Source organism: Pocillopora damicornis, chromosome 12 (assembly GCF_964200805.1).
Source record: "Pocillopora damicornis chromosome 12, jaPocDami1.2, whole genome shotgun sequence".
In the NCBI taxonomy this organism is placed as follows: domain Eukaryota; kingdom Metazoa; phylum Cnidaria; class Anthozoa; order Scleractinia; family Pocilloporidae; genus Pocillopora; species Pocillopora damicornis.
The window spans coordinates 1,712,063-1,730,785 of NC_142681.1; the positions used below are offsets into that span (position 1 = coordinate 1,712,063).

The following is an 18,723-nucleotide window of genomic DNA, read 5'->3' on the forward strand; positions in this document are numbered from 1 at the left end:
GAATTTCCCTGTAAACAAAACAGACTTTGTCCTTTCAAACAATAAGAAGGAAATTTCCCTAGCAGCTCCATCGAACCATTAATATTCTACGGCGTTTTGTAGCGATAAGGCGGGACTTTCGCACACTTACAATGAGCTTAAGAAGAGATTTCGTTTCAAGGTAAGAAGTTCATTACATCTAGTATTTAGTCATTTAGTTAAAGAGGTTGATTTGAAAATTTCAGATAAAATGAAATAACGTAAGGTGCTTCCATCGCTCCAACATGAAAATCTACGATTTACAAATGAGAAGCAAGTAAGATCTTTTCGTTTGTAAAGCTTTTAGGCTTATAAGGCACCGCAGAATAACTAGAGTGCACTGAGTACTCTTGGCGAATCACTCTTTTACAATCGTCCTCAAATATGATTATTTACAGTAAGAGCCGCGTGACTTCCAAACATTCCGCTGGGTCGAGAGAAGGAAGAAAGCTTTCTAGTGGGGGTAGGGTAGGGGTAAGTACCGTAAGAGGTTCTGTTTCTTCGTGAAAGGCCTACACTTCTCTTGGCCAGCGGCATTACCAACCCGAAAAGCAATAGCGTGTGCGGTCTGTTTTAACTGTTTCCTTATCCGTTTGAGTTAATGAACATTCTTATAAGTTTCTCTTGGCTTTCTTTCATTTTTAAGTCTTAAAGTCGAATTGAACACGCAGGCGATATTATATTTTTTAATTCGTCTTAATAGTTAGCTCTCATAGAAGAAACTCAGCTGTTAAACATTTTAATAAATCTTAAGGACATCCGAGTAAAAATCAAACAAAAATGAAATTTTTATGGCAAGGGTAAAAAATTCAAATTGTCTCAATTTTTACACACAAGTAGACTCTTGTAAGACAAGAAAGGCTGTGTTTTTTTTTCCTCGAATGTGTTTCTATTTTCGAGAAAAACAAACTTTTCGCTTTCAGCCTCTAGGATCGATGGATCGGGTCATAACAGGTCGAAAATTGAACACTTTCACTCGCTACGCATTTCAAAGATATTACACAAAGGGAAATCTAACCAACGTGTGCTCTATCATAGACTCTTCGTCTTTTGTAAAATGTAAGTTTTATAGGAATTGGTTGCCTAGAAGCTTTTAGCCATGCGAAAAAACAATTTGCTCTCTTCTGTTACAAAAAAATTTTGGTGAAGAAAACCTCTTTTCACCATGTGCATGCCATTATTCAGAATTCCACCAGATTACGTATGTAAATTGACGAAGGAATGATCTTCAAAATGACGTAAAGTTTTTTGGGGGCAAATGTTTTCTCGCGACGCAGGAAACTCTTCAAAATAGCACACGGAAGACATAAAATCACGCAATATGTTGATTGCATGACCAAAGAGTTAAGAAGCATTCCGGTCTTTGAAATTACTCAAAACGGTACAGGAGAACTTTTTCAGAAACAAATAACAAATTTGTACCCAGTTTTGTTAACTTACTTTGTCTTTTATCATTTGAAGTTTGTTTTTGCAGAGATATTCTGCCATCGTTCTGTCTAGTATGATTATTCACCAGTGCCAGAAACGGTATGCGATTAAAAACTTTGCTGGTCTCTCGCATACGAATCTTAAGTTTCGGCCCATTGTTTAACTCTCTATATGTGCTTACCCGTGCCTTTTAACCAGCTCTCGATAAAAATCAACAAAGTTTTCAAAGGGAGGTTTTTGCAGGAGTTAAATGGACTAAGTGAAGAAGAACGAGCCACCTCATTCCTTGGAAGTTTCTTCGAGCATGGCTGACGGTACTTTGTCTGGAAGGTGCTCTTGTGTGGCTGGATCAGGAGGGTATTGCCATCATGTTATAGGGCTTCTCTATTATCTGGCTTTACTCAAACAACTGGGGCATCGAACTCTGCCAGATGATCTAACATGCACCAGCATGAAGCAGCGCTGGAGTGTGCCCAGGGGGGAAAAAATTGAACCAAAGCAAATTCAAAATGTGCTTGTGAAGAAACCTCAGCTAGGCGCATCCTTTAACAAATACATCAAATGCAACTTGTACTCCCCATCACCAATGTATGGAACAATGACTAAAGAGCACTTCAACAGCCTACAGCCAAAGCCTCTGTTTGCAACCCTTGTTCCTTCTGAGCAGGACCTGAGATCTGTTTCATTTGTCCCAAGCAAGTTTGGAAATGTCCCCAAAGGATGTTTGATTTCTTATCAGCAAAAAATGTCTTCAGACTATGTGATTAATGATTTTACCTGCACTGCATTTCCAGAATTACCACTCGAGAGTGCAAAAGATAGATTTGAAAATAATGTATCTGTGTGCCTGGAGGCAAACCGACAAGCCCTATTTGACTCTCTTTCTGTCACAAGTGAGATTTCTCTTAAGGTACAAGAACAAACAATTACTCAAAGTTCAAGCGAGACATGGCATCTTCTGCGAAAGAAGCGGATTACAGCAAGCAAGTTTGGTACAGTTGCCCGGCGAGTTTCGAATTTTGAAACCCTTGTTAATCAGCTGAACCCAACAAGATTTGTTCAAACTCCAGCGATGAAGAGGGGTGTGGAACTTGAACCCCATGCAGCAACAATCTATGCTAATGTAGCAAAAAATGGCAGAGTAAATGTATTTCCATCAGGATTAATTATACACCCAAAATGCCCATGGTTAGGCTGCAGCCCTGACCGGAAAGTTTATGATTTGGATGCCCTTGGTAGTGACCAGAACCCCTTTGGGTTACTGGAGGTTAAAGTTGTGAAGGAGGAGGCAACCTCATTTGATGATGTGAGGTATCTTACTAAGGATAATATTAACCAGTATTCTCTGAAGAAGAACGACATTTATTATTACCAGGTCCAGTGCCAGTTGGGCCTCACTGGTCTAGACTGGTGTGATTTTTTTAGTTACATGAACGATGACATGTTTGTCTGCACAAGAATCCTTTTTGATCCAATTTTTTTTCAGGGAGCTAAAGATAAGGTGGACAATTTTTTTTTCAATTACTATCTAAGCTGATTTGCCTCTAGTCTTTGCTTACTCGTAACACTGTATTAGTTATGAAAAGGTTTAACTTCGATAAATGTTCTTTAAAAACATTCTACATTTGCTCTAATTTGTGTATAGTTATTTTAGATTTCAAAACTTTTCTTAAAAAGGGGCTTACCAGATATTGTCAGGGTGAAGGATGAGGTGAAGTTGACCCAAGATATGCATAGAGCATTTTTTTTGCAGAAACATAAATGTGACTTATAACTTTCTTGTTGGTGTTTTTTAGCTCTTTTTAGCCAAGGTTTAATTATTTACTTGCTTCATCACAGTCAAATTCAAGAACTAATTATATATGGTAATCCCCTGATTAACCAACCTTAAAAGAAAAACACCAAAAATGTCTAACACTATATTTAAAGAACAATTGATTCAGAAATAGTATGTCCAGTTGTAACTTTTTATTAACAATTCAAATTTACAAACACTCTTTATGACTACTTAAGCTTTTTCTAAAAGGTTAACTTAATCTTTCTGAATGATCTTCTAATCCAAATGAACGCACTACATTTCACTGTTGTCACTTAGATAAGATTAAAGGTCCTTGAAAATTTGTTAGAAGACAGGCTATAGAAAATAGCTGGTTAACTGAACCTAAAGTTGACAGAGGAACATCGGAATCAAAGAAGTGATACTCCTTAACCCTCCTGATGGCACGTTCTACATGTATTCTAAGGCTTGCAATAGTTTTAGTTTTTTGTACATCTTGAGTTGAAAACTGCCCTTGATTTTCCAGAAAAGGAGGGATGTTTAACTCAACATTATACTCCTGTAGCATGTTACCTATATCAAACCCCTTGTCTGCCATGACTGAGTCTCCTGCTTCTAAGAGGTCTAAAATACCACTACATCTTGTGATTTCCTTGTCACTAATCCCTCCAGTGTATAAAGTGGAAACAAAACATATTGCTCCACAAGGGGTGATTCCAATAAGACCTTTCAAAGTTGTGTTGCTCTTATAGGATGAGTATAGCTGTGACTGTAACAATAGTGATGTGGGTGTTTGCACAAAAATCTCTGTGCAGTCTAAAATAACTCTAGTGCTAGGATAGAGTTTTCTGAAACCCTCAGGCATGCATCTATCTACATCTACCCTAGAGGGCCAGATAATCTGACTTCCAAGAAAAAAATACAAAAAATTGGACCAGGTTACTAATTTTCTAGAGACTGAGGATATATGAATTTCAAACCTATCAGCAAGATCTTGCTCAAATAATCCTAGTTTAAGCCGAACAAGAAACATAAACATTTCATCTATTAGAAGCATATTTCTGGAGGCTGGTCTGTTTTCTCTCTCTCCAGAGGCATAACAGTAGGTCATTAGTTCAGCACTGGGCTTAATAAAGCTAAAAAAAAACTTAATGTGTTCATTTGAGGGGAAACCAGTGTAAAATTTTATACTCTCGTTGTCTACACCAAATCTCTCCAGGCCAAATTTACTTAATATTGCTTTATAAGCTGCCTGCTTTTTTATCTCCTCTAATTGTTGAGCAGCTTCAGCCTTGACATTTCTTAGCTCTTCTTTAGCTACAGCTGCTTCCTTTCTGCTCACCTCAAGCTCTCCCTGCATGGCCAGCAGCTGAGCCTTCAGAGACTGCACCTCTGTTTCCACACTTTCCCTGCTTTGCATTGCCTCACTTTCCACTCCATCGGTGTCACTATCATCTGTTTGAGTATCTCTGTGAACAAAGCCAAAAAATTAGATATCACACTTTCATACATAATTCTAAATTTTAAAACAATTAAATCATTTTAGACATTGAAGAACCTGAGATCTGTATATATACTTCATACTCATACATCCCTTCTATAGGGTGTTACAAATGCTTTTAAAATTAGCAGTTAATACTTATCCCAAACTGATACAGTATTTAAAAATTAGAAAGATGCCATTATAGTCTAGACTTATCATTATAACCCCATAAACTCACCGACACATTAAAATATAACTGAAGGATAAATTACCTGTCGACATGTCGAATAATCTTTCTTCGTGCTTTGGAGGAGGAAGTCCAGTTAAAATTCGATGGAACAGCACCTCTTTTCAGTCGCTGGCTACCAGACTTGGTCGGTGGAAGGTAATCTTCCTTGGTAAAGTGCCTTGAGCATACTCTCGTACTAGTAGTTATCTAAATAGAGAAAAGTATAAGCCATTAGACACATAAGTTTACCGAACAGTTCCTTGTGAAATGCTTTGAAAATCGAATGTCTCTATAAAATACCTTGAATTCAGGACCTTCGTCTCTTCGGATTTTCACGAGCCATTCCTTCCTCAGCTTTTCGTCCATGGCACGACCGGGAATGCGATGGAAATGCAGATCTTCGTGGTATCTTGAATCCCCATTACATTGGGGAACACAGCAATGGTATGCAGACTTTTTTTTGCCCGTGGTGGATTGTTCAACTGATTCGTCCGTATCGATATCTACAACAATGAAAACAACGCTTGTTGGTTCAAACACCATAGTTTTGAGGGGAATGAGCAGCCAAAATTCTATGTTTTTCGATAGTAAACGGCTTCTAAACCTCAAAGCGTAGTGAATTACCGTATTTTATTTCTTTTTACTTGTATTAATTGTCCAAACGTCGTTCTAAAAGTGCAACAAGAAGACAAACTCTGTTGTACATACCTGACGGAGAAGCCATGTTTGTAACTCGTGGTCGACTTGACGCTGATATTTTTTCCGCGATCCCAGCTGAAAACCAACCTTTCCGACTCAAAGATGCGCTCAAAGCTATATTTCTATGCTAAACTTACTGGATTTGGAGAGATGGAAAGATATTTAACGCTTGAATTCAGAATAATCGCCTTTCAACTATACACACGCTTGACGCTCAAGAGACTTGCTCAATAGGCCCTTTGCAGCTAGAGGTCACGTGCCTAGATACGCGTTAGCAACGCTGAATTGGAGAGCAAGCTCTTCAGCAATCACAAATTGAGTAAGTCTCTTGAGCGTCACGCGTGTGTATAGTTGAAAGGCGATTATTCTGAATTCAAGCGTTAAATATCTTTCCATCTCTCCAAATCCAGTAAGTTTAGCATAGAAATATAGCTTTGAGCGCATCTTTGAGTCGGAAAGGTTGGTTTTCAGCTGGGATCGCGGAAAAAATATCAGCGTCAAGTCGACCACGAGTTACAAACATGGCTTCTCCGTCAGGTATGTACAACAGAGTTTGTCTTCTTGTTGCACTTTTAGAACGACGTTTGGACAATTAATACAAGTAAAAAGAAATAAAATACGGTAATTCACTACGCTTTGAGGTTTAGAAGCCGTTTACTATCGAAAAACATAGAATTTTGGCTGCTCATTCCCCTCAAAACTATGGTGTTTGAACCAACAAGCGTTGTTTTCATTGTTGTAGATATCGATACGGACGAATCAGTTGAACAATCCACCACGGGCAAAAAAAAGTCTGCATACCATTGCTGTGTTCCCCAATGTAATGGGGATTCAAGATACCACGAAGATCTGCATTTCCATCGCATTCCCGGTCGTGCCATGGACGAAAAGCTGAGGAAGGAATGGCTCGTGAAAATCCGAAGAGACGAAGGTCCTGAATTCAAGGTATTTTATAGAGACATTCGATTTTCAAAGCATTTCACAAGGAACTGTTCGGTAAACTTATGTGTCTAATGGCTTATACTTTTCTCTATTTAGATAACTACTAGTACGAGAGTATGCTCAAGGCACTTTACCAAGGAAGATTACCTTCCACCGACCAAGTCTGGTAGCCAGCGACTGAAAAGAGGTGCTGTTCCATCGAATTTTAACTGGACTTCCTCCTCCAAAGCACGAAGAAAGATTATTCGACATGTCGACAGGTAATTTATCCTTCAGTTATATTTTAATGTGTCGGTGAGTTTATGGGGTTATAATGATAAGTCTAGACTATAATGGCATCTTTCTAATTTTTAAATACTGTATCAGTTTGGGATAAGTATTAACTGCTAATTTTAAAAGCATTTGTAACACCCTATAGAAGGGATGTATGAGTATGAAGTATATATACAGATCTCAGGTTCTTCAATGTCTAAAATGATTTAATTGTTTTAAAATTTAGAATTATGTATGAAAGTGTGATATCTAATTTTTTGGCTTTGTTCACAGAGATACTCAAACAGATGATAGTGACACCGATGGAGTGGAAAGTGAGGCAATGCAAAGCAGGGAAAGTGTGGAAACAGAGGTGCAGTCTCTGAAGGCTCAGCTGCTGGCCATGCAGGGAGAGCTTGAGGTGAGCAGAAAGGAAGCAGCTGTAGCTAAAGAAGAGCTAAGAAATGTCAAGGCTGAAGCTGCTCAACAATTAGAGGAGATAAAAAAGCAGGCAGCTTATAAAGCAATATTAAGTAAATTTGGCCTGGAGAGATTTGGTGTAGACAACGAGAGTATAAAATTTTACACTGGTTTCCCCTCAAATGAACACATTAAGTTTTTTTTTAGCTTTATTAAGCCCAGTGCTGAACTAATGACCTACTGTTATGCCTCTGGAGAGAGAGAAAACAGACCAGCCTCCAGAAATATGCTTCTAATAGATGAAATGTTTATGTTTCTTGTTCGGCTTAAACTAGGATTATTTGAGCAAGATCTTGCTGATAGGTTTGAAATTCATATATCCTCAGTCTCTAGAAAATTAGTAACCTGGTCCAATTTTTTGTATTTTTTTCTTGGAAGTCAGATTATCTGGCCCTCTAGGGTAGATGTAGATAGATGCATGCCTGAGGGTTTCAGAAAACTCTATCCTAGCACTAGAGTTATTTTAGACTGCACAGAGATTTTTGTGCAAACACCCACATCACTATTGTTACAGTCACAGCTATACTCATCCTATAAGAGCAACACAACTTTGAAAGGTCTTATTGGAATCACCCCTTGTGGAGCAATATGTTTTGTTTCCACTTTATACACTGGAGGGATTAGTGACAAGGAAATCACAAGATGTAGTGGTATTTTAGACCTCTTAGAAGCAGGAGACTCAGTCATGGCAGACAAGGGGTTTGATATAGGTAACATGCTACAGGAGTATAATGTTGAGTTAAACATCCCTCCTTTTCTGGAAAATCAAGGGCAGTTTTCAACTCAAGATGTACAAAAAACTAAAACTATTGCAAGCCTTAGAATACATGTAGAACGTGCCATCAGGAGGGTTAAGGAGTATCACTTCTTTGATTCCGATGTTCCTCTGTCAACTTTAGGTTCAGTTAACCAGCTATTTTCTATAGCCTGTCTTCTAACAAATTTTCAAGGACCTTTAATCTTATCTAAGTGACAACAGTGAAATGTAGTGCGTTCATTTGGATTAGAAGATCATTCAGAAAGATTAAGTTAACCTTTTAGAAAAAGCTTAAGTAGTCATAAAGAGTGTTTGTAAATTTGAATTGTTAATAAAAAGTTACAACTGGACATACTATTTCTGAATCAATTGTTCTTTAAATATAGTGTTAGACATTTTTGGTGTTTTTCTTTTAAGGTTGGTTAATCAGGGGATTACCATATATAATTAGTTCTTGAATTTGACTGTGATGAAGCAAGTAAATAATTAAACCTTGGCTAAAAAGAGCTAAAAAACACCAACAAGAAAGTTATAAGTCACATTTATGTTTCTGCAAAAAAAATGCTCTATGCATATCTTGGGTCAACTTCACCTCATCCTTCACCCTGACAATATCTGGTAAGCCCCTTTTTAAGAAAAGTTTTGAAATCTAAAATAACTATACACAAATTAGAGCAAATGTAGAATGTTTTTAAAGAACATTTATCGAAGTTAAACCTTTTCATAACTAATACAGTGTTACGAGTAAGCAAAGACTAGAGGCAAATCAGCTTAGATAGTAATTGAAAAAAAAATTGTCCACCTTATCTTTAGCTCCCTGAAAAAAAATTGGATCAAAAAGGATTCTTGTGCAGACAAACATGTCATCGTTCATGTAACTAAAAAAATCACACCAGTCTAGACCAGTGAGGCCCAACTGGCACTGGACCTGGTAATAATAAATGTCGTTCTTCTTCAGAGAATACTGGTTAATATTATCCTTAGTAAGATACCTCACATCATCAAATGAGGTTGCCTCCTCCTTCACAACTTTAACCTCCAGTAACCCAAAGGGGTTCTGGTCACTACCAAGGGCATCCAAATCATAAACTTTCCGGTCAGGGCTGCAGCCTAACCATGGGCATTTTGGGTGTATAATTAATCCTGATGGAAATACATTTACTCTGCCATTTTTTGCTACATTAGCATAGATTGTTGCTGCATGGGGTTCAAGTTCCACACCCCTCTTCATCGCTGGAGTTTGAACAAATCTTGTTGGGTTCAGCTGATTAACAAGGGTTTCAAAATTCGAAACTCGCCGGGCAACTGTACCAAACTTGCTTGCTGTAATCCGCTTCTTTCGCAGAAGATGCCATGTCTCGCTTGAACTTTGAGTAATTGTTTGTTCTTGTACCTTAAGAGAAATCTCACTTGTGACAGAAAGAGAGTCAAATAGGGCTTGTCGGTTTGCCTCCAGGCACACAGATACATTATTTTCAAATCTATCTTTTGCACTCTCGAGTGGTAATTCTGGAAATGCAGTGCAGGTAAAATCATTAATCACATAGTCTGAAGACATTTTTTGCTGATAAGAAATCAAACATCCTTTGGGGACATTTCCAAACTTGCTTGGGACAAATGAAACAGATCTCAGGTCCTGCTCAGAAGGAACAAGGGTTGCAAACAGAGGCTTTGGCTGTAGGCTGTTGAAGTGCTCTTTAGTCATTGTTCCATACATTGGTGATGGGGAGTACAAGTTGCATTTGATGTATTTGTTAAAGGATGCGCCTAGCTGAGGTTTCTTCACAAGCACATTTTGAATTTGCTTTGGTTCAATTTTTTCCCCCCTGGGCACACTCCAGCGCTGCTTCATGCTGGTGCATGTTAGATCATCTGGCAGAGTTCGATGCCCCAGTTGTTTGAGTAAAGCCAGATAATAGAGAAGCCCTATAACATGATGGCAATACCCTCCTGATCCAGCCACACAAGAGCACCTTCCAGACAAAGTACCGTCAGCCATGCTCGAAGAAACTTCCAAGGAATGAGGTGGCTCGTTCTTCTTCATGGAACGAAATCATTTCGATGCAATTTTCACCGCGTTGTTGGCCCGTATCACTATAACATAAAAGATAAATGTAATATCCTGATAGAGAAAAACAACTAGGAAATACTCGATTTAATTACCTTTAATCTCGTGTAGATATCCAGGTTCTGCCATAAACTTATAAGCTTTCGCTGTGCTGGTGCATCCGGACATCTTTTTTGCATATTGGCCGACATCATCGAAGGTCAGCGAGGGAAATATTGAAAGATCTTGGCTCTCCTCAGCTAAAAAAAATATGAACACGAGTAACATTAGTCTAACGATTTGGGAAAAATGTTCAAATTGACATGATCACAAAATTAGGCGAGTAATATCTCTACAGTTATAGCGATGAATTAAACAACGCCTGTTAGTTCAAACACCATAGTTTTGAGGGGAATAAGCAGCCAAAATTCTATGTTTTTCGATAGTAAACAGCTCCTAAACCTCAAAGTGTAGTGAATTACCGTAGATTCTTTCTGTTTACTTGTATTAATCGTCCAAACGTGGTTATAAAAGTGCAACAAGAAGACAAGCTCTGTTCTACATACCTGACGGAGAAGCCATGTTTGTAACTCGTGGTCGACTTGACGCTGATATTTTTGCCGCGATCCCAGCTGAAAACCAACCTTTCCGACTCAAAGATGTGCTCAAAGCTATATTTCTATGCTAAACTTACTGGATTTGGAGAGATGGAAAGATATTTAAAGCTTGAATTCAGAATAATCGCCTTTCAACTAGACACACGCGTGACGCTCAAGAGACTTATACAATTTGTGTTTGCTGGAGAGCTTGCTCTCCAATTCAGCGTTGCTAACGCGTATCTAGGCACGTGACCTCTAGCTGCAAAGGGCCTATTAGCATAATTGCAGGTATGGTCGCTTGAAGGTCATTTTTTAAAATAAGCACAATTACGTAGAAAAAAAAAAGTGAGTCTAAATCTCCATTTAGCTCTGATTTTGCCTTTATCTTTACCTATGCTGATTTTTTCTGCTGGAGTGAAAATACTTTTTAATCATCGCAATGCCTGTTCGCTTTGTGACGTATAGGCAAGACGATTAAATTTACAAAACTTAATTAACCGCGAAAGAGTCAATATCGCTTCTCTGAACTGTCACTGCTGTTAACAGCAAATGACCTTTTCGGCGCTTCTAACAAACTTCAGCTTCTTTGTTCGGTAAAAACACAGTTGCTAAACCGTTTCAGCAGGACTGTACACCAAAGAATTTACAACTAACAGCAGCTGCAGGGACCATCAAACATTGTCATTCATTCCCCATTTGCCTGACATTGGAAGCCCATGACAAGGGTTGTTAGAATACCGACATACGGCTTCTTCCTCTTAACGTTGATCTGGGAAGTATCGAGTCCGAAGGAAGTACAAATGTCATTTAACACTTTAATTGAAAAGTTTGAAAGCTTAGAATTCTTAACTAGTTCACTAATGCTGTAATCGTTGTACAAGATTGGATGTGCGTGCTGAATAGAAATTTCAGACACCACCTTTTTCCTCATTGCTTGTAGCTGGCTCTCCTTTTCTGCTCTGATTTGCTCATCTTCATCGCTCTGGTTGACCTCTTAGAGGTCGAGACTACGCCTTGAGGTCAGACGAGAAAAAAAACTAGAAATTTGTCTGCTTGTAAGAAATTTAAAGCAGTCAAATAGCTGCTTGCCGTTTTCGTCTTTCTCAGACCTCATTAATCTTGAGACACTTGCAGCATCTGCCTTTTGTCCCGTTTGTTCTCCAGTTTGAAACTTGGCTATCAAGTAGTCCTTTTGCTTGTCAGTGAAACGAATATTGCGAAAACGACCCTGATTTAGGGCCCATCCCATTTCAAGAGAAGCTTCAGACGATGACGGGGTGGATTCCGTGTCCCGCAGTTCCGGCACAGCACTCGGTCCCTTCTCCAGTCTAAAGGCATACTCTAGCACGGCGCGGTCATAAAGAGTTTCATATTCAAGAACATATTTGTGTCTGCCACATTCGAGATGCTTCTGTAATGACGAATGGCGTTGATAGGACTTAATGCAACCCTCTTCCTAGCAGAAAAAAATATTTTTAGTTGTGGAATTGCGCGTTTCTTCACTTGAATCATCAGTACCTTCATCATTGCTGTCTTAGTGCTTTTGAGATGTTTTAGCAATCTCAGCTCGTCTCGGCTTGATAGGAACAAAATTAGCTTTTATGTTTTCGCTTGCTGCACTGCATTCCAGCGTTGGAACTTCGTCCTGGTCAGGAACATGAAACTTGCTCCAAGGAATGAATTTACCTCTTCCAATTTTGTAGGATCTTCATACTCTCACACCTTCCTCGCTATCCTGAACGTTGTTGACAAAGCTCACACCATCCCATTTCATTTGGCTTTTTGATGGAAGACAAAGGAAGCCTGCACAACACTGCTTTTTCTTCAGGGACACCTCCAAATGATTCTATTGCCTCCTGCATTTGAGATGCCAACTCTATATCGTGGCCTGAATTCAAATGGATGGCCATATGGGATTAGATTGTTGCAGCTTTCCGATCGCAAGATCCCCTCCCTCCTTGGGGATCTGAAAAATCCATTCTGCGTAGGAAGAGATGTTTTAGCTCTGCTACTTTGCTGGCTGTAACCAGGGTTAAAGCACAGTGTTAACACCCGGCGTTTTCTTGCCTAAGATTAAGAGATTGTAAATGAGGCATGACATCCTTCAGTCGACGAAAGACGTCGTTAAGTATGGCAAGAACTGCAGAACTGTCCTGATTACAGGTCTCAAATAAGTGTACAAATGTCATCATCTCAATCTTGCCATCATTTCCCTTTCTCGTCACAACCGTGATATGCCATGGCAGACCTCTCTTACCAGACTAGTCTGTTTGGCTCTCCCTGAATTTCTTTGGTAGATATTTCATGGCCCGGTCTAAGACCAGTAAGACAGAAGTTTCATCCAGCTCATCGATAACGTCTAGTCTGGACTCGTCCTGGTTTGTTGAACGCAGTAAGTGCGATTTCCAGGAATTTATGCATTGTTTGGACTGTAAAGTCACAAAGGCCAAATCTTCTTTCGTATCGGTTGTGCCTCCCACTTCCTGTACAGCTTTCTCGATTTCAGCATCAACAGCTGTAAGACGAGAACATCGGTCGCATGTGTGGCTGTGGTTGTGATGGCAAATTTCATAGTCTGTGTCGTCTGGACAACTTAGCGCGTAGGCTCGACAATGGTCTGGTACACTTGAGCTCGTTGAAATGTGTACCTATTAATTGAAAACAAAAATCTCGAACTAGAACGTATGATAATGACTAGGGTCCCTGTCTATCTGCATGTGTATTCATTAATAATTCATATCTCTGTATTGTGATAAGAACTGATAAGGCACACTTGATTATTTTTAGTGTTATAATAGTAATAATGGTAACTAGACCCTGTGAGCAGGGTAACTGGGATACCTGGATGGTACTGGATCCTTGGAATCAAGTGTAGTGATACTACGGGTGTCTGGCTGGTATACTGAAATAGTGCGCTCAAGTCTGGCCAAGGGCATACACCTATTTCAAAACATAAGCATGCTATGCATGCAAGAGTTACTTTTTTGTAGGGTGGGTGGATTACTTGAAACATTGTGAGTGATATCTACATTCTTACAAAAGGAGAGAAGAATATTAATGTGGGAAAGAACGAAAATGTAGAATTACCTCACTCACAGCTATTTTGTGGTAGATTATGTGTGTTTTGCGAATAAATGTAACCAAAAATAAACTGTATTGGTGCCACGGATACCTGTTAAAACAAAATGCAGACAGCAGACTGGAGGCCGGGTACAAAATATAGACTGCAGACTGCAGAGTGGGTACAAAACTGAAGAGTTTTTACGTCTGGTACATAATAACATGTCATCTTACAGCTTACCGAGCGTCACGCAATCGCTTTTCTGCGACCACCTTGACGATTATTTGCACTATTGTGGAATATTCCTGGCCCATTTCTTGATGAAAATCGATCGCAATATTATTTCAAGCCTTCAATATAGTCTTCTTACTCTGCGTGCGAGTTGGTTGGTGTGATGTCTGTACAGATTTTACCAACGTAATAAAAGTAGATGACGTGAATAACAGTGATGGTAAAGCAAGCTTAAAACGGCTGAAATCGCCAGAAAATACAACGGATACACAGGGTATGAGTAATTCTTATTGATTTTACGAGAAAAATGTTCATATTTCGAAATATGTATCGTTGTAAATCGACCATACTTCGTTCCCTGTACTATTCCTTACAACGTGCAGTTCCTCTCGTAACTTAACACCGAGTCACACAACGCGTGACGCATTCATGAATTAATCGTCGGCTTTTTCTCGAGACGTGAGCTTGGGCTGCCTGTGACAAGACAATTGCGTAAACAATATTTAACCTAATAATATTATAGACAAAAAAACACAGGGTTTTGGATCACGTATTTATTAAAAAAGAATATCCATACAACTACAATGAAAACAAACATAAGATTCACCTTTCTGATCGTGAAATTAATACCATTCGTACTGTTATCTTAGCCACGTTCCTTGCCATCAAGTGAATCCAACATGTTGTCTTTCTTCACAAGCAGTTTGCATCCATTATAGTTATGTTCTTCAGTCTCACGGTAGTAGTGTTGTTCAATAGATTGCATAGAGCATATGCAGTTTGGTTTCAGATTTCAGATTTTGCTTTTTACAACAAGCGAACGTGCTTAGCATACAAGGCATTCAAGGCTTTCATGGCTTTCAAGCGTTCGCGACTCAATCCGTTCCAAAATTACCGCTCAATAACATCTTTCAGTGTGGATTAGCCGCGATTAATACGACTTGTATATGCGTCTGTAAGTATTTTGCGCGTTTGCGCCATAATGCTCCAGGAGATCGCAATCCAAATACGTTCAAATACAACACATCTGACCGAAGAGTTTTATAAGCAAAATCTCGTGATTCATCATGTGACCCGGCCCTGTCTGTGCATGACAACGTCAATCATCATCAAGATAACACGCGTGATCAGCATGTGAACACCTCATTGGATCACAGTTAGTTGTCAGGGTGTCATGGTGTTGATGGCCCAATGACCGCTGGGTACTATTGCGCAATTTTTCCATTTTGTGGCGGAGGAAAAAAAAAAAAACTAGACCCTGTGAGCAGGGTAACTGGGATACCTGGATGGTACTGGATCCGTGGAATCAAGTGTAGTGATACTACGCGTGTCGGACTAGTATACTGAAATAGTGCGCTCAAGTCTGGCCAAGGGCATACACCTGTCTCAAAACATAGGCATGCTATGCATGCAAGAGTTATTTTTATTAGGGTGGGTGGATTACTTGAAACATTGTAAGTGGTCTACATTCTTACAAAAGGAAAGAAGATTATTAACGCGGGAAAGAATGAAAATGTCGAATTACCTCACACACAGGTATTTTGTGGTAGATTATGTGTGTTGTGCGAATAAATGTAACCAAAAATAAACTGTATTTGTGCCACGGATGCCTGTTAGTACAAAATGTAGACAGCAGACTGCAGACCGGATACAAAATATAGACTGCAGAGTGGGTAAAAAATGCAGACTGAGAATCTGAATAGTTTTTACGTCTGGTATATAATAACATGTCATCTTACAGCTTACCGAGCGTCACGCGATCAGCCTTCACGATTATTTGCACTATTGTGGAAAATTCCTGGCCCAGTTCTTGATGAAAATCGATCGTAATATAATTTCAAGTCTTCAACATAGTCTTCTTACTTTGCGCGCGAGTTGGTTGGTTTGATGTCTGTACAGATTTTACCAATGTAATAAAAGTAGATGACGTGAATAATAGTGATGGTAAAGCAAGCTTAAAACGGCAACAATCGCCAGAAACTACAACGGATACACAGGGTATGAGTAAGTTTTATTGATTTTTCGAGAAAAATCTTCATATTTCGAAATATTTATCGTTGTAAATCAACCATATTTCGTTCCCTATACTATTCCTTATAACGTGTTCAAATTTTCAACGGTTCGTAGAATAACTTACTCTGAGTCACACAACGCGTGACGCGTTCGTAAATTAATCGTTGGCTCTTTCTCGAAACGTGACCTTGGGTCGCCTGTGACAAGACAATTGCGTAAACAATACTTGACATAATAACAATATACACAAAAAACACGGGAAAAAAGAATATCCATACAACTACAATGAAAATTAGCATAAGATTTACCTTTCTGATCGTGAAATTAATACCATTCGCACTGTTATAGCTACGTTCCCTGGCATCAAGTGAATCCAACATGGCGTCTTTCTTCACTAGCAGTTTGCATCCATTTGAATTTTGTTCTTCAGTCTCACGGTAGTAGTGTTGTTCAATGGATTGCATAGAGTATATGCAGTTTGGTTTCAGATTTCAGATTTTGCTTTTTACAACGAGTTTACGTTTTCAACTAAGACATTGGCATACTTGGCATACAAGACATACAAGGCATTCAATGCTTTCATGGCTTTCAAGCGTTCGCGATTCTGTCCGATCCAAAATTACCGCTCAATAACATCTTTTTGTGTGGATTGGCCGCGAACAATACGACTTGTGTATGCGTCTATAAGTATTTTGAGCGTTTGCCCCATAATTCTCCAGATGATCATAATCCATTTACGTTGAAATACAAAACGACTGACAAAATAGTTTTATGGGCAAAAATCTCGTGTTCGTCATGTGACCCGGCCCTGTCCGTGCATGACAACGTCAATCATCATCAAGATAGCACGCGTGATCAGCATGTGAACACCTCATTGGATCACAGTTAGTTGTCATGGTGTTGAGGGCCCAATGACCTCTGGGTACTATTGCGCAATTTTTCCATTTTGTGGCGGAGGAAAAAAACAAAAAACAAAAAAAACTAGACCCTGTGAGCAGGGTAACTGGGATACCTGGATGGTACTGGATCCTTGGAATCAAGTGTAGTGATACTACGGGTGTCGGACTAGTATACTGAAATAGTGCGCTCAAGTCTGGCCAAGGGCATACACCTATTTCAAAACATAGGCATGCTATGCATGCAAGAGTTACTTTTTTTTAGGGTGGGTGGATTACTTGAAACATTGTGAGTGATGTCTACATTCTTACAAAAAGGAGAGAAGAATATTAATGTGGGAAAGAACGAAACTGTCGAATTACCTCACTCACAGGTATTTTGAGGTAGATTATGTGTGTTTTGCGAATAAATGTAACCAAAAATAAACTGTATTGGTGCCACGGATACCTGTTAGTACAAAATACAGACAGCAGACTGCAGACTGGATACAAAATATAGACTGCTGACTGCAGAGTGGGTACAAAATGCAGACTGAGAATCTGAAGAGTTTTTACGTCTGGTATATAATAACATGTCATCTTACAGCTTACCGAGCGTCACGCAATCGCTTTTCTGCAATCCGCCTTCCCGATTATTTGCACTATTGTGGAATATTCCTGGCCCATTTCTTGATGAAAATCGATCGCAATATTATTTCAAGCCTTCAATATAGTCTTCTTACTTTGCACGCGAGTTGGTTGGTGTGATGTCTGTACAGATTTTACCAATGTAATAAAGGTAGATGACGTGAATAACAGTGATGGTAAAGCAAGCTTAAAACGGCAGAAATCGCCAGAAAATACAACGGATACACAGGGCATGAGTAAGTTTTATTGATTTTACGAGAAAAATGTTCATATTTCGAAATATTTATCGTTGTAAATCGACCATATTTCGTTCCCTATACTATTCCTTATAACCTGTTCAAATCTCCAACAGTTCCTCTCGAAACTTAACACCGAGTCACACAACGCGTGACGCGTTCATGAATTAATCGTTGGCTCTTTCTCGAGACGTGACCTTGGGTCGCCTGTGACAAGACAATTGCGTAAACAATACTTAACATAATAACATTATACACAAAAAACACGGGATTTTGGATCATGTATTTATTAAAAAAGAATATCCATACAACTACAATGAAAACAAAGATAAGATTCACCTTTCTGATCGTGAAATTAATACCATTCGCACTGTTATCGTAGCTACGTTCCCTGGCATCAAGTGAATCTAACATGACATGTTTCTTCACTAGCAGTTTGCATTCATTTGAATTTTGTTCTTCAGTCTCACGGTAGTAGTGTTGTTCAATAGATTGCATAGAGTATATGCAGTTTGGTTTCAGATTTCAGATTTTGCTTTTTACAACGAGTTTACGTTTTCAACTAAGACATTGGCATACTTGGCATACAAGACATACAAGGCATTCAATGCTTTCATGGCTTTCAAGCGTTCGCGATTCTGTCCGATCCAAAATTACTGCTCAATAACATCTTTTTGTGTGGATTGGCCGCGAACAATACGAATTGCGTATGCGTCTATAAGTATTTTGAGCGTTTGTCCCATAATGCTCCAGATGATCGTAATCCAATTACGTTGAAATACAAAACGACTGACAAAATAGTTTTATGGGCAAAAATCTCGTGTTCGTCATGTGACCCGCCCCTGTCCGTGCATGACAACGTCAATCATCATCAAGATAGCACGCGTGATCAGCATGTGAACACCTCATTGGATCACAGTTAGTTGTCATGGTGTTGAGGGCCCAATG

General features: G+C 39.1%; 6 protein-coding genes and 1 long non-coding RNA gene across 8 annotated transcripts in view; 3 read left to right on the forward strand and 4 right to left on the reverse strand.

Annotated features, from left to right (window-relative positions):
• The window catches only part of LOC149036041 (uncharacterized), a 33,462-nt gene that overhangs the window by 6,293 nt on the left and 8,446 nt on the right, over window positions 1-18,723 (reverse strand). The gene's annotated exons all lie outside the window — the stretch shown is intronic.
• LOC149036043 (uncharacterized) overlaps window positions 1-18,723 on the forward strand; it is a 25,436-nt gene continuing 6,713 nt past the window's right edge. Inside the window, exon 1 of the mRNA XM_089190599.1 lies at window positions 1-160. Coding sequence (XP_089046725.1) covers window positions 132-160 — 29 coding nt within the window. The 5' untranslated portion in view covers window positions 1-131. The remainder of the gene's footprint in view (window positions 161-18,723) is intronic.
• Window positions 1,690-3,068, forward strand: LOC113671217 (uncharacterized). Its single transcript, XM_089190594.1, has one exon. The coding sequence runs from the start codon at window positions 1,751-1,753 to the stop codon at window positions 2,981-2,983; it is 1,233 nt and encodes a 410-aa protein (XP_089046720.1). The 5' UTR covers window positions 1,690-1,750; the 3' UTR covers window positions 2,984-3,068.
• On the reverse strand, window positions 3,400-5,883 carry LOC149036044 (uncharacterized). Of its 2 annotated transcripts, XM_089190591.1 has the most exons (4): window positions 5,644-5,883; window positions 5,236-5,438; window positions 4,979-5,142; window positions 3,400-4,692 (listed from the first exon to the last, which is right to left on the reverse strand). In XM_089190591.1, exons 1-4 carry the CDS (start codon window positions 5,657-5,659, stop codon window positions 3,534-3,536), a joined length of 1,542 nt encoding a protein of 513 aa, XP_089046717.1. In that variant the 5' UTR covers window positions 5,660-5,883; the 3' UTR covers window positions 3,400-3,533. The 2 variants fall into 2 exon arrangements, with proteins under 2 accessions (XP_089046717.1, XP_089046716.1); XM_089190590.1 differs by lacking the exon at window positions 5,644-5,883 and having other exon boundaries at window positions 5,236-5,582.
• On the forward strand, window positions 5,814-8,415 carry LOC149036045 (uncharacterized). Its single transcript, XM_089190592.1, has 4 exons — window positions 5,814-6,171; window positions 6,377-6,579; window positions 6,673-6,836; window positions 7,123-8,415. The coding sequence occupies exons 1-4, from the start codon at window positions 6,156-6,158 to the stop codon at window positions 8,279-8,281; spliced, it is 1,542 nt and encodes a 513-aa protein (XP_089046718.1). The 5' UTR covers window positions 5,814-6,155; the 3' UTR covers window positions 8,282-8,415.
• Window positions 8,747-10,109, reverse strand: LOC149036046 (uncharacterized). Its single transcript, XM_089190593.1, has one exon. The coding sequence runs from the start codon at window positions 10,107-10,109 to the stop codon at window positions 8,832-8,834; it is 1,278 nt and encodes a 425-aa protein (XP_089046719.1). The 3' UTR covers window positions 8,747-8,831.
• LOC113671218 (uncharacterized) lies at window positions 8,747-10,821 on the reverse strand. The gene is made up of 3 exons (XM_089190606.1): window positions 10,679-10,821; window positions 10,229-10,372; window positions 8,747-10,159 (listed from the first exon to the last, which is right to left on the reverse strand). Exons 1-3 carry the CDS (start codon window positions 10,692-10,694, stop codon window positions 10,119-10,121), a joined length of 201 nt encoding a protein of 66 aa, XP_089046732.1. The 5' UTR covers window positions 10,695-10,821; the 3' UTR covers window positions 8,747-10,118.

Bases quoted from the DNA above. Each gene is read 5' to 3' on its own strand.
- LOC113671217 (XM_089190594.1), top strand. From the start codon at position 1,751: ATGGCTGACGGTACTTTGTCTGGAAGGTGCTCTTGTGTGGCTGGATCA.
- LOC149036044 (XM_089190590.1), bottom strand. From the start codon at position 5,478: ATGGTGTTTGAACCAACAAGCGTTGTTTTCATTGTTGTAGATATCGAT. The intron at 5,143-5,235 runs GTATTTTATAGA...TTCTCTATTTAG, and splicing joins ACGAAGGTCCTGAATTCAAG to ATAACTACTAGTACGAGAGT. The intron at 4,693-4,978 runs GTAATTTATCCT...CTTTGTTCACAG, and splicing joins ATTATTCGACATGTCGACAG to AGATACTCAAACAGATGATA.
- LOC149036045 (XM_089190592.1), top strand. The intron at 6,580-6,672 runs GTATTTTATAGA...TTCTCTATTTAG, and splicing joins ACGAAGGTCCTGAATTCAAG to ATAACTACTAGTACGAGAGT. The intron at 6,837-7,122 runs GTAATTTATCCT...CTTTGTTCACAG, and splicing joins ATTATTCGACATGTCGACAG to AGATACTCAAACAGATGATA.
- LOC149036046 (XM_089190593.1), bottom strand. From the start codon at position 10,109: ATGAAGAAGAACGAGCCACCTCATTCCTTGGAAGTTTCTTCGAGCATG.
- LOC113671218 (XM_089190606.1), bottom strand. The intron at 10,160-10,228 runs GTAATTAAATCG...TTTATGTTATAG, and splicing joins ATATCTACACGAGATTAAAG to TGATACGGGCCAACAACGCG.